The sequence below is a fragment of the Amia ocellicauda genome, chromosome 2, assembly GCF_036373705.1.
Source record: "Amia ocellicauda isolate fAmiCal2 chromosome 2, fAmiCal2.hap1, whole genome shotgun sequence".
In the NCBI taxonomy this organism is placed as follows: Eukaryota; Metazoa; Chordata; class Actinopteri; order Amiiformes; family Amiidae; genus Amia; species Amia ocellicauda.
This window is the reverse complement of record NC_089851.1, coordinates 44,340,902-44,354,004: the sequence shown is the minus strand read 5'-3', so window position 1 is coordinate 44,354,004 and position 13,103 is coordinate 44,340,902. Positions and strand designations below refer to the sequence as shown.

The 13,103-nt window shown below is 41.7% G+C and overlaps 1 protein-coding gene across 1 annotated transcript; it reads right to left on the bottom strand.

The window, feature by feature from the left end:
- Window positions 1–700: 700 nt before the first annotated feature.
- LOC136771701 (serine/threonine-protein kinase N2-like) lies at window positions 701–5,116 on the bottom strand. The gene is made up of 9 exons (XM_066724174.1): window positions 4,801–5,116; window positions 4,423–4,514; window positions 4,033–4,209; window positions 3,581–3,643; window positions 3,202–3,278; window positions 2,960–3,102; window positions 2,418–2,525; window positions 2,059–2,139; window positions 701–1,963 (listed from the first exon to the last, which is right to left on the bottom strand). The coding sequence occupies exons 1-9, from the start codon at window positions 5,071–5,073 to the stop codon at window positions 1,766–1,768; spliced, it is 1,212 nt and encodes a 403-aa protein (XP_066580271.1). The 5' UTR covers window positions 5,074–5,116; the 3' UTR covers window positions 701–1,765.
- Window positions 5,117–13,103: the final 7,987 nt, after the last annotated feature.

Genomic DNA, 13,103 nt, shown 5'->3' with positions numbered 1-13,103 from the left:
TAACTTTCAAGGTAACTTAGCTATGATAGCTAACGTTAGTGATGGGCCGATTTGCGAGTGTTAATCAATCAACCATTTCCACCAAAAATGTTCGTTTCCACTCCATGCAATTACTGACACTTTTTAGCAAAATATGATTTACAGTTCCAGCGCAAAATGTTGTGAAAACTATCACAATCGACAGTTGCATTCTAGTTTTCCACTTTTTAATACATTTGAAAGTAATCAAGTGTAGAGACTGTACAGTGTTTGACATTGATTGTACCTACCCACAGCAGTCGAGCAATGGGTCCTGCTGGGGTACGGCAACACCACTTGGACAAACCACACGCAGAACTGCAGTACACCGTAATACTAGAACGAGCAGTAATAATAATGGCAATTTGTTCAGTTTAGTTATGATTATGATTACATTTGCTAATGATTATTTCGGACAGCGGTGTGTGGTTTCCTGTCGTAGCATAGCACATGTTTATTTTATTTATATTTTTTATATCAATATATTGTCTGAGACATTTTGAGCATATTTAAATATTGGGGGGATGTGTCTCCCCCAATATATATTATAATTACGGCCCTCATATATATATATAAATACACACAGACACACAACTATTTTGTATTATTTATCATAATGTATGTTTTTAATTGATACATTAATTTGAAACTATAACCCCAATAATTAAGTTTTATAGAATTAGTCAGAACAGCAAGCAGCGAGGGCTGCAGGCTACTTAAAACAGGTTTCACATCAAAGTTGTACAGTGGTTGGAGAACAGTAATGTGAAGTTGGTGATCTGGGTTCAATTCCTGATTAGTACTTCATATTTTATTTTTTTTATAAATAATTTCCTGGAGTGAAACGGTATCAGAGTAGAACGAACAATTACAATGCTTTTGAAAACACAGTGCTACATATGGAGGGTCAGTCTTTCTTACAAATATAATTTATTCAGTTGTTATATTTTCACTTAAGCATTACATTCAGTGCATATGTGGATGCCATTATTATTATTATTATTATTATTATTATTATTATTATTATTATTATTATTATTATTATTTTTGATTTCTTACATTGTTGGGCTGAATTCGAATAATGATCCAGTCTAATTGGATATTAATGAGTGAATTTGCCTTGCTGTCTGATTTGCTATTAGTTCATGTTCCCTGAACTGTGTTATTGAAACTAAATTCTAATTAGGAGAATTTAAAATCTGTATTAATCACCTTGTAATTGTTTGTTCTACTCTGATACCGTTTAACTCCAGGAAATGATTTATAAAAACAAAACAAAAATACTGATCATGAATCAAACCCAGATCACCAGGTTCACAGTGTTATTCGCCAATCACTGTACCAACTGCTGTACAACTTTAACATGAAAGCTATTTTAAGTAGCCTGCAGCCCTCACTGCCAGCTGTTCTGACTAATTCTATAAATCTTAATTATTGGGGTCTCAAATTAATGTGTCAGTTAAAAACATACATTGACAGGGACGAATTGTAGTGGGACGAATTGTTTGGGATGAATTGACGTGCTTCCGCGGTCAGCGCCAGCTGGTGTGGGCACTGGTCAGAACTCCAAACATGAGACACTTGCGCGGGCTGTAGTGCAGAAGAAGCTGGCGGAGGAGACCTCCATGCGGGTGAGACCTCCAGGGCAGACTGGTGAGCAGCTGGGGTAAGCAGCAGCCGGGTTGCGGTTTACTGCCGCCGTTTCATTAAAAAAAAAATAATAATAATAATAATAATTTGCAAGCAGTCAATCTGCTGTGAAGCCAAAGTCCTGGAACTTCTCCTCCTCCTGCTCGGTGAGGACCCTGTGCTTGCGAGATGGAGTCAGGACTGGGGCTTCTGAGGTGAAGTCCTTGTTGAAATTGCTGACATCCTCCCAGCCTTGGATGTTAGGAATGAAAGGAGGCATAACCTTCTTTTCCAGAAGCCCTGGCCAATCCACACTCTGCAATGAGAGATGAATAAAAGGATGGTCAGCATAAGGTGGTGCCACCTTCATATGAAAGAGCGGCTGTAGAGCGGATGTGTGCGACAACGTACTCTGAAGAAGGGATGCTTTTTCACCTCCTCGGCATCTTCCTTCCCAGCCCCAAGGCGCTTTCCGGGACTTTTATTCAGAAGCTGCAGATGATTCAGAACAAGAAGGAGAGCACGTTATTTTCCATCAATGTAAAGTTGAAACATGATGTTAAAAATAAGTTCCCATAGTTGGAAGTACAGATGAACACATGTTGGTATTGCATTGTTATTGTAAATCTCACTCCACTGCTGGGTCTTTCTCCAATTCCACAACATTTCAATAACAGTGACATCCATTCATTACGGTTATAAGCAGGATACAGAGGGACAAGCTGGAGGCAAAAATATGTCAAAAGAAAGAATAACCCTGGCATACAGACCTTTTTCATGATGGAGGTGGCTGTTGAGGAGAGGAACTGAGGATATTTCACTTTAGCCTTAGCAATTCTGTGAAACAACTCTCTTCTGAAATCACCTTGGAAAGGACGCTACGGGCACAATGAGAGGGAGGGAGAGCACATTAAAGGCTTACTCCAGACGGAACCTTTGAATATTCACATTTGGAGCCTGGGAATGCAAGAGCCATACAGACACAAATATTGTCTACTGCATAACACAATGGTCAATGCACACCTTAGACATGACTTATTAAAGCAGATAAATGATATAACACACGGTTCATCGCTGCAATAACTGAAATCCCACCGAGAAGCTAACCTGACTCAATTTTCAAATACTCTAATTAGGTAATCGAAGCTTGAATTAAATCCCAACTGGCCTTTTGGTATAGATTTAAGTTTGCCTTGGTGGCATTAGTATTTTAGAGGATATGTGTAGTAGTTTGAAATTCCTAGGTGAGCCAAGTTGGATATTTGTCATTTTCTAAATCAACAGTTAAAACAGTTCTATTAAGAATACCCACCTCACCAACCAGCATCTGAAAGATGAGCACACCTAGAGCCCACCAATCCACTGCCCGGGTGTATGGCTTCACTGCCACGACTTCTGGAGCAATGTACTCTGCAGTGCCGCAAGTTGAACGAGTTCGAGCTCCGAAACCCATGCCTAGCAAGACAAAGTTGGGAAAAAACACTTAGTAGTACAAATGAAAATTATACAAGAAATGTCAAACTAGGAAAACAATACAATTGTTTTATAACGTACCTTCCTTGCACAGACCAAAGTCTGTGATTTTCAGATAGCCCTCTGAGTCCAGCACCAAATTTTCAGGCTTTAAATCCCTGCAATAAAAACACAGTATAATCACTTGGATTGCAGAATATAGAGAGAACTTGCCAGAAACACAAGAACTATTCCACTGTCACCCATGATAGGAAACACACATTTCTCAAACATTTTGTATTCAGGTACATGTCCACACTGATTTTAGGACATTCTATTGTGAGCATCACAATAAATAATTTACAAAACATAAGAGGAATTAAATGACATTGGTGAATAGTTCAGGCTGTGCTTGATATCAGTGAGACTAGATTTTTTCATCTTCATATTTTGTAAGAATTTCTGATGTGTGATAACTTACCTGTACACTATTCTGTGCTCGTGCAGGAACTGCAAGCCGAGCACCACGCAAGCCGCATAAAATCTGTTCAGGAAAAGAGACCAACGTCAAAAAAAGCACAGTTCAAATATTTGTCCTCTTTGGTTTTTAAGCTGATTGCACTCAAATGTAAATGAGCCAAACCAGCCAATTTCCTGTCCATGCAGGAACTCCAGCAATCTATGTCATTGGAGCTGAAAGACACTACAAACAGACACCAAAAACTACATCTGCATTCCTTTTGTGATCATGATAATATTAGCCTATGTAGTTGTACTTGCTTTGTTATGTGGAGGTTGAGGCCAATGGTTAGGAATAATAATTTGCAATCATTTCTGACCATATAGGTACACAATGCTGAAATGCCCCTCAGGTGACATCATCACTCTTCGCAGAGCGAGCTTATCTACCGAGATGGACGATTCTGCACTTACACGGCCCGGGGCTCCGAAAACCTGGCTTTCTGAATGTGCACAAAGAGTTCTCCACCCGCCGCATACTCCATCACGAAGCAGACATGCTGTGGTGTCTGAAAGCAGGACAGGAGGTTCACCAGAAAAGGGTGCCGCACACTGCTGACAGTCTCCAAAATCCTCTTTTCACACATGAGCCTGAGGTGAGACAAAAGACAGACAGCATGTGACTATACATTTAGAAAGGACTTGGGTACAGAAGCAAACAAATGGCAGCTTTCCTGCAGCATAAAAAGTACAAAGTCAATGAAGACTTTGCTAATGCAGTGCATTGCTGTGTAGCATTAGAAACATGACTAGTTTTATTGATCTTTGCTATGCTTACAAACTAAAATAAAAATGAAGCCTCACCTGTGAACCTTATCACGGGCCACAATGTCTACTTTTTTTAGCGCTTTGATGGCCACCATTTCTCTGCTATTCTTGTGCTCCGCCAGCAGCACCTATCAAAACAACACAGAATCAAGATGGTCAAACTCCACTATCAACCCCAGAATCTACATTCACAACACAAGCATTTAGTAACACATGCTCACTAATGCTGCAATTTAATAAGTCACAGACAAAGTTTTTCTTAAAGATAAAAAAATAATTTCTTAATGGTCCACAAATATTTTTTAGGAAAACTGGTGTCCAGCAGATATCTATTCTCCACATGTTCTATTGAACTACTGATCCTTGGAGCTGCCCCACATTATAACCACGATGACTCTGATTACTGGGATTTACCTTTCCAAATGCCCCTCTGCCCAGAACAGCAAGACATTCAAAGTCCTCGAGACCAGAATGCACTTGCATTTGCCCCCTGCTGCTCTTCTCCTCGATGCCGTGGCTGGAAGAGGGAGCGAGGCTGTGTGCCTCAGGCAACCCCACTCCAGCACATTCCTCTGCGTGGTGACTGGTGCCACGGTCTTTCCAGCGAGACGTGCACCACTGCCAACACATGAGCCCCAGCACTGTAGGCAATGTGTAGGACAGCCTCAAGAATGACTTGAATCCCATTTTCTCTGGACCCTAGCAGTTAGCAAAAGCAAAAGGAGATTAGATACATCAAATGGATATCCTGCTCTGATGGGCTCCATCAAACTGTGAAACACACTTCAGTTCCTCCCTCTCTATTTCCACCTCAAAAGATTTAACCACAGTGTCTGGAACCCTCTTCCTACAGCTCACCCTGTGGGCTGGCAGCATTTGTGCAAAACCAATCACTTGAATTTTAAAGCATAGCATTTAACGGCACCAAACCTAATATACATGTAACTACACACTGCATGGCAATGGCAAGTTGGCATCCTGATCAAACACTCAAAGTCTTACCACCTGTTTGGCTCTCCAAGGCTGGGTAAGGAAACGATCAATGATTAAACAGAAAAGGTGTCATTCTGCTCAATGCACAGCCCGACTTTGTATTCAATCCATCATGACACGTGATAGAGCATCACTTAAATTGTATACTGTAAAATGATTTCCACAGTTTCAAATAAAGCTCCCGTGAACAGTTTAAAGGGACTGACCTTTCAGATATCATTCCAATAGGAGTTGTCATACTCACGCTTCGCAGTAGTCTTGTCAATAGTAGAGGGGCCGATGCAGACAACGCACACCCATCGTCTTTCAGAACCTCATGGCTCAGGGCAATGGAGATAGTTTGCATTTCGACATTTACGATTCCAATCATGGAAAGTAACTGGTTTTATTCTGATGTAGATCAAATCAGAAACTAAGTTCTGACAAAATGTACTTGGCTTGAAATAACCCCCCCCCCAATCGAAGGATGCAGAAGTCTGAGTTATTTGATGCTACAGTTACATCCTGTGTAAAATAGGTGTAAAAAAGTGTACAAACACATGGGGCTTTGATTGGATGATAAACGTTTAAAAATTAGACATTTGTATTTAATAAAAGAGTAACATAATACACAAGACTGACATTTCTAAAATGAGCCAATGCAGTGTCAGCGGCAACACTTTCACATCCACACATCTTACTCCTGTGACATCACACAGCACCGCAAACACACCGGACCACTGCGGCCAGCTTTTGGTTTCAGATGTGCACCAACGACCGACAACAACAAACAACGTTTTCAATTCATGATACAGGACGCAAGCTTCGTGTTAGTCTCCCTTAGAAAAGCTCCCTCTGCAGTTAGTTATCATCCCAATAGGAGTTGTCATACTCACGCTTCGCAGTAGTCTTGTCAGTAGTAGAGAGGCCGATGCAAACACCACGCACACCTGTCCGTCTGTCTGTCTCCGGCTCACTCCTCCACACGAACCAATAAAAACAGACACAACAAGACTTTCGTTATGCTGTAGTCAAGCGATGTCAAAATCTAAAAACACTTACAACACCGCTTTCGCTATGACGTTTCCACAAACTCAAGGGACGTCCGCTGTCTTCTCGGTTTGCTCTGGAACTGAATACGTTGGCATAAGGAGAGCGATATGGAACTCTTGAACCACTGTGACGTCACAACTGCGAGATGGCACCGTATCCCACAGTGGTAGTACGGAATGAAGTAGCAGTATGAATCATAAAGAGCAATGGCATTATAAAGTTTAAAGATCCGATTGTTTTGTTTTTCATATACTGTACGCCTTTCTAAGATCAATACAAAACCAAAAACATTCCAGTGCAGTACACATAATATCCGCCTGATGGTGCAGAAGTGTAAGTCTTACAGGCAGGGGCGTCACTAAACTTCAGGTTTTAACCGGGCTTGATCCCGGTCACCCGGGGCTGACGGTGATTTCTCCGGTACGAGCGGGGGGCTGACGGGCTAATCAGAATTAGATCAAAAGACCCGGGGCTTAAGCCGATGCTTACAGATTTAAACTGAAATGTATACTTCTTCTCCATCTAGTGGGAATGATGTGTATTGCAGTGGTACGTCTATATCTAACCAGTGGTAAAAACAAAACGTTTTGAAACAAGCGATTTTCGTTTAAAATACATTGATACATTACTGAAATTAAGAATGGAAATCTGTAGTGAACTCAGATTGTGAGCTGAAACTCACTCTGAAGGCAATAAACATACAGTGAAATCCTACTAGATTTTAAGGTGACGTTTGCACTTGTACATTGTTCTCAAGTCATGAAATAACCAGTCCAAAACTTCCCTACATAATGCTATGGAAACCAGCAAGATTTCCTTTTGCTTGGTCAAAAATATACCTTGACTTTAAACTTAATTTACTAGACTATCAGAAATCTATCAATCAATACATTTGTATTTGTATAGCGCCCTTTGCATGTCAAATTCCCAATCATTCAAAGTGAATATGAGTCTAGTGGATTGCATTAGTTATGAGCATGGATAGCCTATGTGGTGCTTCAAAAGTGTATGTCTCTCCTGGTCACAATACATCGCTGATACTGGAATTTCCATAATTGATCAATGGGATACATATATAGTGGGTTTGTTATTATTATTATTTAAGGTTTTGCTTTCTGATTCACTTTGTCATTTGAGACTTTCATTGACATGTAAATCTTCTTGATAGTGGACACCAGACTAACAATACTCAAGTTGCATTGTAACTGACTGTAACTACAGTATGGATAGCAAATATTTCATTTTTTCTTTTTATAACCACTAGCGCAAATGATTCAGAACCTAAATGCCTTTATTTTTCCCAATCTGATTTTCCATGAGGCATATGTGTAAGAAATACCCAACCTGTCTCCCACACTCCATTCACCTTTTTAAATCTCGAATCGGCATATTCTGCACTGATGTCCATGACCAGACGTCAAGTCCATCATCAGAGCTGTCTCTGTATGTTTCCTTTACAAACCATCTATCACGTGTCATTTTCCTCCAGATGGGTCTCACACTTGCAGACAACACACATGATATTTCAGGAATGGTGAAATCCTGTTCTAAGAGATATTCAACCTGTTCCATGGATATATTTAATGATGGCTGACCTGTCTCCACTCTTCACTTTCATTTTTTCCCAGTCTGATTTTCCATTAGGCATGTGTATGTGTACACAGACATACAGGTCTTTTCCTACCCAATGGATACTGTTAAAAACATACTGTCCAAATATTGAAATATTACTATTTGTAAAATGTATTTTTATAGTTTGTGGTAAATTTCCAAACTATCTTCCATGCAGTCTTTCAGCTGAGATGTTAAACCTTACACCTGACTCTGCGGATATTATAGATCCCAAGGCACGTGTAAAAAAAGAGTAGAGGTATCAAGCCGTTCTCCTGGCTAAATTACAATTCCAATATCCACTTCCCTGGATCCAGTTGTACTGATGACCTAATAGTATTAAAGAGTGTCAAAATATGCTAATAATATAATAATAAATATAGCACATCTAAAATCCAGGATACACAGGCAAAATAGTAACTGTACAAAAAAGCTAATATCTGTACTGTGTTAATATTGTATTATGTTGCCTATAGATGGAGGATAGTAATTCAAGGTGGTATTAATGGCTACAGTAGAAAAAGTGTCCCTGAAAGCCAGCAACAACAACAGAGCTTCAACTGTTTTTGAAAGTTGTGTTAGAGCTGTACATCAGTTTGTCTTACCATCATTAGTCCAGTGACAAAGGCCTTGAACACATAAATGTTTGACTACAGGTGAGGTGAGCAAAGGAATGTGTTTATGCCCTTCCAAAGTCTTCCCTGAAGCCCTCGTATGAATGCCTGCATGGCACCCTTCAGAGATTAAAACATGTATTTGCAAGCGAAAAACTGTGAACCAGAATGCAAATATTCTATGGCTGGAGAAGGGTTGGAGCCCAAAGGTGACACTCTTGTTGCTCGTGTTTTTTATTTGTTCTGCCGGATAAGCAGCGCTCCTTGAATACGCACAAGTTTCTAGGTTTGAATCAGTAGTACCAAAGACAGATGCACTCAATGCATCCAATCACAATGAGCAGCGCTCACCATATACACTCACCTAAAGGATTATTAGGAACACCATACTAATACTGTGTTTGACCCCCTGTCGCCTTCAGAACTGCCTTAATTCTACGTGGCATTGATTCAACAAGGTGCTGAAAGCATTCTTTAGAAATGTTGGCCCATATTGATAGGATAGCATCTTGCAGTTGATGGAGATTTGTGGGATGCACATCCAGGGCACGAAGCTCCCGTTCCACCACATCCCAAAGATGCTCTATTGGGTTGAGATCTGGTGACTGTGGGGGCCAGTTTAGTACAGTGAACTCATTGTCATGTTCAAGAAACCAATTTGAAATGATTCGACCTTTGTGACATGGTGCATTATCCTGCTGGAAGTAACCATCAGAGGATAGGTACATGGTGGTCATAAAGGGATGGACATGGTCAGAAACAATGCTCAAGTAGGCCGTTGCATTTAAACGATGCCCAATTGGCACTAAGGGGCCTAAAGTGTGCCAAGAAAACATCCCCCACACCATTACACCACCACCAGCAGCCTGCACAGTGGTAACAAGGCATGATGGATCCATGTTCTCATTCTGTTTACGCCAAATTCTGACTCTACCATCTGAATGTCTCAACAGAAATCGAGACTCATCAGACCAGGCAACATTTTTCCAGTCTTCAACTGTCCAATTTTGGTGAGCTTGTGCAAATTGTAGCCTCTTTTTCCTATTTGTAGTGGAGATGAGTGGTACCCGGTGGGGTCTTCTACTGTTGTAGCCCATCCGCCTCAAGGTTGTACGTGTTGTGGCTTCACAAATGCTTTGCTGCATACCTCGGTTGTAACGAGTGGTTATTTCAGTCAAAGTTGCTCTTCTATCAGCTTGAATCAGTCGGCCCATTCTCCTCTGACCTCTAGCATCAACAAGGCATTTTCGCCCACAGGACTGCCGCATACTAGATGTTTTTCCCTTTTCACACCATTCTTTGTAAACCCTAGAAATGGTTGTGCGAGAAAATCCCAGTAACTGAGCAGATTGTGAAATACTCAGACTGGCCCTTCTGGCACCAAAATCCATGCCACGCTCAAAATTGCTTAAATCACCTTTCTTTCCCATTCAGACATTCAGTTTGGAGTTCAGGAGATTGTCTTGACCAGGACCACGCCCCTAAATGCATTGAAGCAACTGCCATGTGATTGGTTGGTTAGATAATTGCATTAATGAGAAATTGAACAGGTGTTCCTAATAATCCTTTAGGTGAGTGTATATGTAAACAGTTTGGCCCATGGGCCGGTGATTGCAACAACACCATTGTCGACCCCAGTGAGCCGTGGCCCGGAACAATCCCTGTCTGTTTCGAGAGCACGTTAGCAACCTTAATGGCCAGAGATGCAGCCGGGGCAGTGGGCACCACCGGCCACCCAGAACAAGCGTGGACTCCCATGACTCACGTCTGAGGACCATGGTGTCCTGCTAGGTCCTAGACCGAGACTGCTACCTGCAGCTCCTAGTGTGACCACCAGTGTGAGGCCTGATTCGATCAGACCACCTAGACCTGATGTGAATTAGCTATGCATGTATAGCTCCTAGAGCCTAAACAACGCTAGTTAGTGCAGATAAGATGAAAGAGATGTGCTGAAGGTGAATGAGACAAGCAGGAGCTGGACATGGGCTGCTGAGACTCTGTCAGGAGTGGGGTCCACTCACAGTCGTCTGTGGACGGATGTTGACGTATCGAATCATGGAAAAGGTGTCTCTCGTGTTATAGACTGGCACGTTGATTCACACTGACCTTAAAGCTCCAGTAGGGGTTTAAAAAGATATCTGACTGGGGTACTGACTTCTCTAATTAGTAGAAACTTCACAAATTGCATAATTTCATTTCACAACAGTCCAGTGACCCATTTTGCACAGCAGCACCCTCCCTATTGATTTAACAGACTGTCATAGCGTCCGTTTGACATTGGTTTATAGATTGTACTATTGACAGTCTGCGTTGCCCCTACTTAAATCGCACTGAATGGCTCTTGTGTAATGCAGTGCCACTTGGGGGTCCCAGGTGGGGGTCAATGCAATGAGAGCACTATACCATGGTCCTGTCCCCTGGCTCTGCACCATCATACCTGCACAAATAAACTATGCAGTTACATACTGCTACCACCAGGAGGGGCTGTACACCAGACTCACCATGGGACTAAAGTCACTCACTGGCGGATGGATCAACAATCCTTGTAATAAGCAGACAGCTGGTCAAGTTGTAACTGCAGATTTCTAGGCAGCTTTAGAAGGAGCAATATTTGACTTAAGATAAGACAACAATTAGCCTGTCTACAAATTGCCAGTCATCATCACAATGTGTCCTAGTCCTGTCTTTACAGGGGCTCATGTCTGCAGAGTCTCACCTTTTCACGGCCTCCATCCCAGCATGCATTGCATCAGCCCATGCAACAGCATCAGTGTGACCTCTGAGGGGGAGGGCAGCAGCGGTCATGAGCAGACTAGAGCTGAGAGAAACACAGACACAGTCATGTCTATTTTTGTCTATGTCAATATTTTAGTTGTGCAGGGAGGATTGGGAGCTATAGTAAGATTCAGGTTAAACTAAGGATATTAACAATGACTTAACAATTAACAAATCTTCCAAAAGGTTGTCTGTGTTATTATGGCAAGTCCCAAAACTGGCTAAACATGTATTAGGAGGACATCCAAAACCTCACACAAATGTAATGGAAAGGTCAGGCTCTCTGCTACTTGTGTGCCAAGTATTAGGGAGGTTTCATTTTGCTTTATCTTTGAAACAAATTAGACCTAACCCCCTTCCTCCATTTCAAAGAAGGGTAAATGTATAAGTCAGGGATCAATTTGTGTGAAATATCTTGTCAGTCAAATGAGTTGGAATTGGATTCTGGACACAATAACAATAACAATATCAGCACATGTCAGGACATGACATTGAAGATGGTACTTAAAATGCTGCCCCATCCTAGGATTTCGCAGCTGTCTTTTGTGTAGGGTACGATTATGAAATAATCATGCAGAACTGAACGCACCTCATTCACTGCCTGAAGACCCGCCCATGTGCTCCTGCACCAATCCAGCGAGAGAAGAGAGCAGTTGCCCTGGCCTAGGGTTGGCTCCAGAGCTGATGGAGACCCCCTGCTCCAGCTCCAGGCCGGCTCCAGCAGCCCCTGCTTTGGTGCAGCTCCACACTGCTGCTCCAGCTGCGACTGCTTTTAACCTACTCCAGCTCCGGAGCCACAAACAACTGTGCCAACTAGGATGGGATCATTACTTATAAAGTGTTTTTAAGTTGTGTTGCTGTGCTATACTTTTTCTAAGACGATGCAACCAACCTTAGGACAATCTAAAGTCAGGGCATTTCAGATAACAGATGGCTGTAAAAGGAGGTGAATTTAGGCGATGGAGAATTTGGTTAAAATGAAATCATTTGTAGAGACTTCAAACTGTAACTTGCAAGTAGTTTACGAGAGATGTGCCCTGAGATTATAGAATCACTGCTTCAACTGAGAAAGTAACGTATCATAGAGTTACAGGTCATTAAAATCATGTATTACGTACATGATATAATAGTTAGAGTGAGAACTGATCTTATTTTATAACCCCCAGCTCACAACAATACCTATGACATTACATATTTTGCTAATTCAAGAAAACAGGACTGAATATGTGGGAGATTTAATGGAGGGGAGAGAGTGGAGGAGCTCCATGGCCTCAGCTTTGCTCCAGCTCCGGAGCACAACTAACAAAATCTGTCCAGCTCCGATCCGGCTCCAGGTCCTGGAGATGGCTCCGGGCTCCAGAGCTGGTGCACGGCCAACCTTACAAGGCAGCAATCGGGTTGTTTCCCAGAAGCATTGCAAATGCATTGCTCATTCATATTACCCAATGTAGGAGTCACTGTAGATGGAGGTCACCCTTCTCTTTAACTCCAGACTCATCCATTGGCCTTTGGATAATACACATCCTCCTCAAAACCACATGCCATGATACACTGATACACTACAGAGACATACAAATACAAAGACAATGCAATAATACAATACAAGTGTAAGATCTGAGGGTCCAAGGTTGAAGTCTCATGCATTAAATCAATCAAAACAATTAACAGGGCAGTGTTGAACATACACTAGTG

Bases quoted from the DNA above. Each gene is read 5' to 3' on its own strand.
- LOC136771701 (XM_066724174.1), bottom strand. From the start codon at position 5,073: ATGGGATTCAAGTCATTCTTGAGGCTGTCCTACACATTGCCTACAGTG. The intron at 3,279-3,580 runs GTAAGTTATCAC...TTTTTATTGCAG, and splicing joins GAGCACAGAATAGTGTACAG to GGATTTAAAGCCTGAAAATT. The intron at 3,103-3,201 runs GTACGTTATAAA...TTGTCTTGCTAG, and splicing joins CTTTGGTCTGTGCAAGGAAG to GCATGGGTTTCGGAGCTCGA.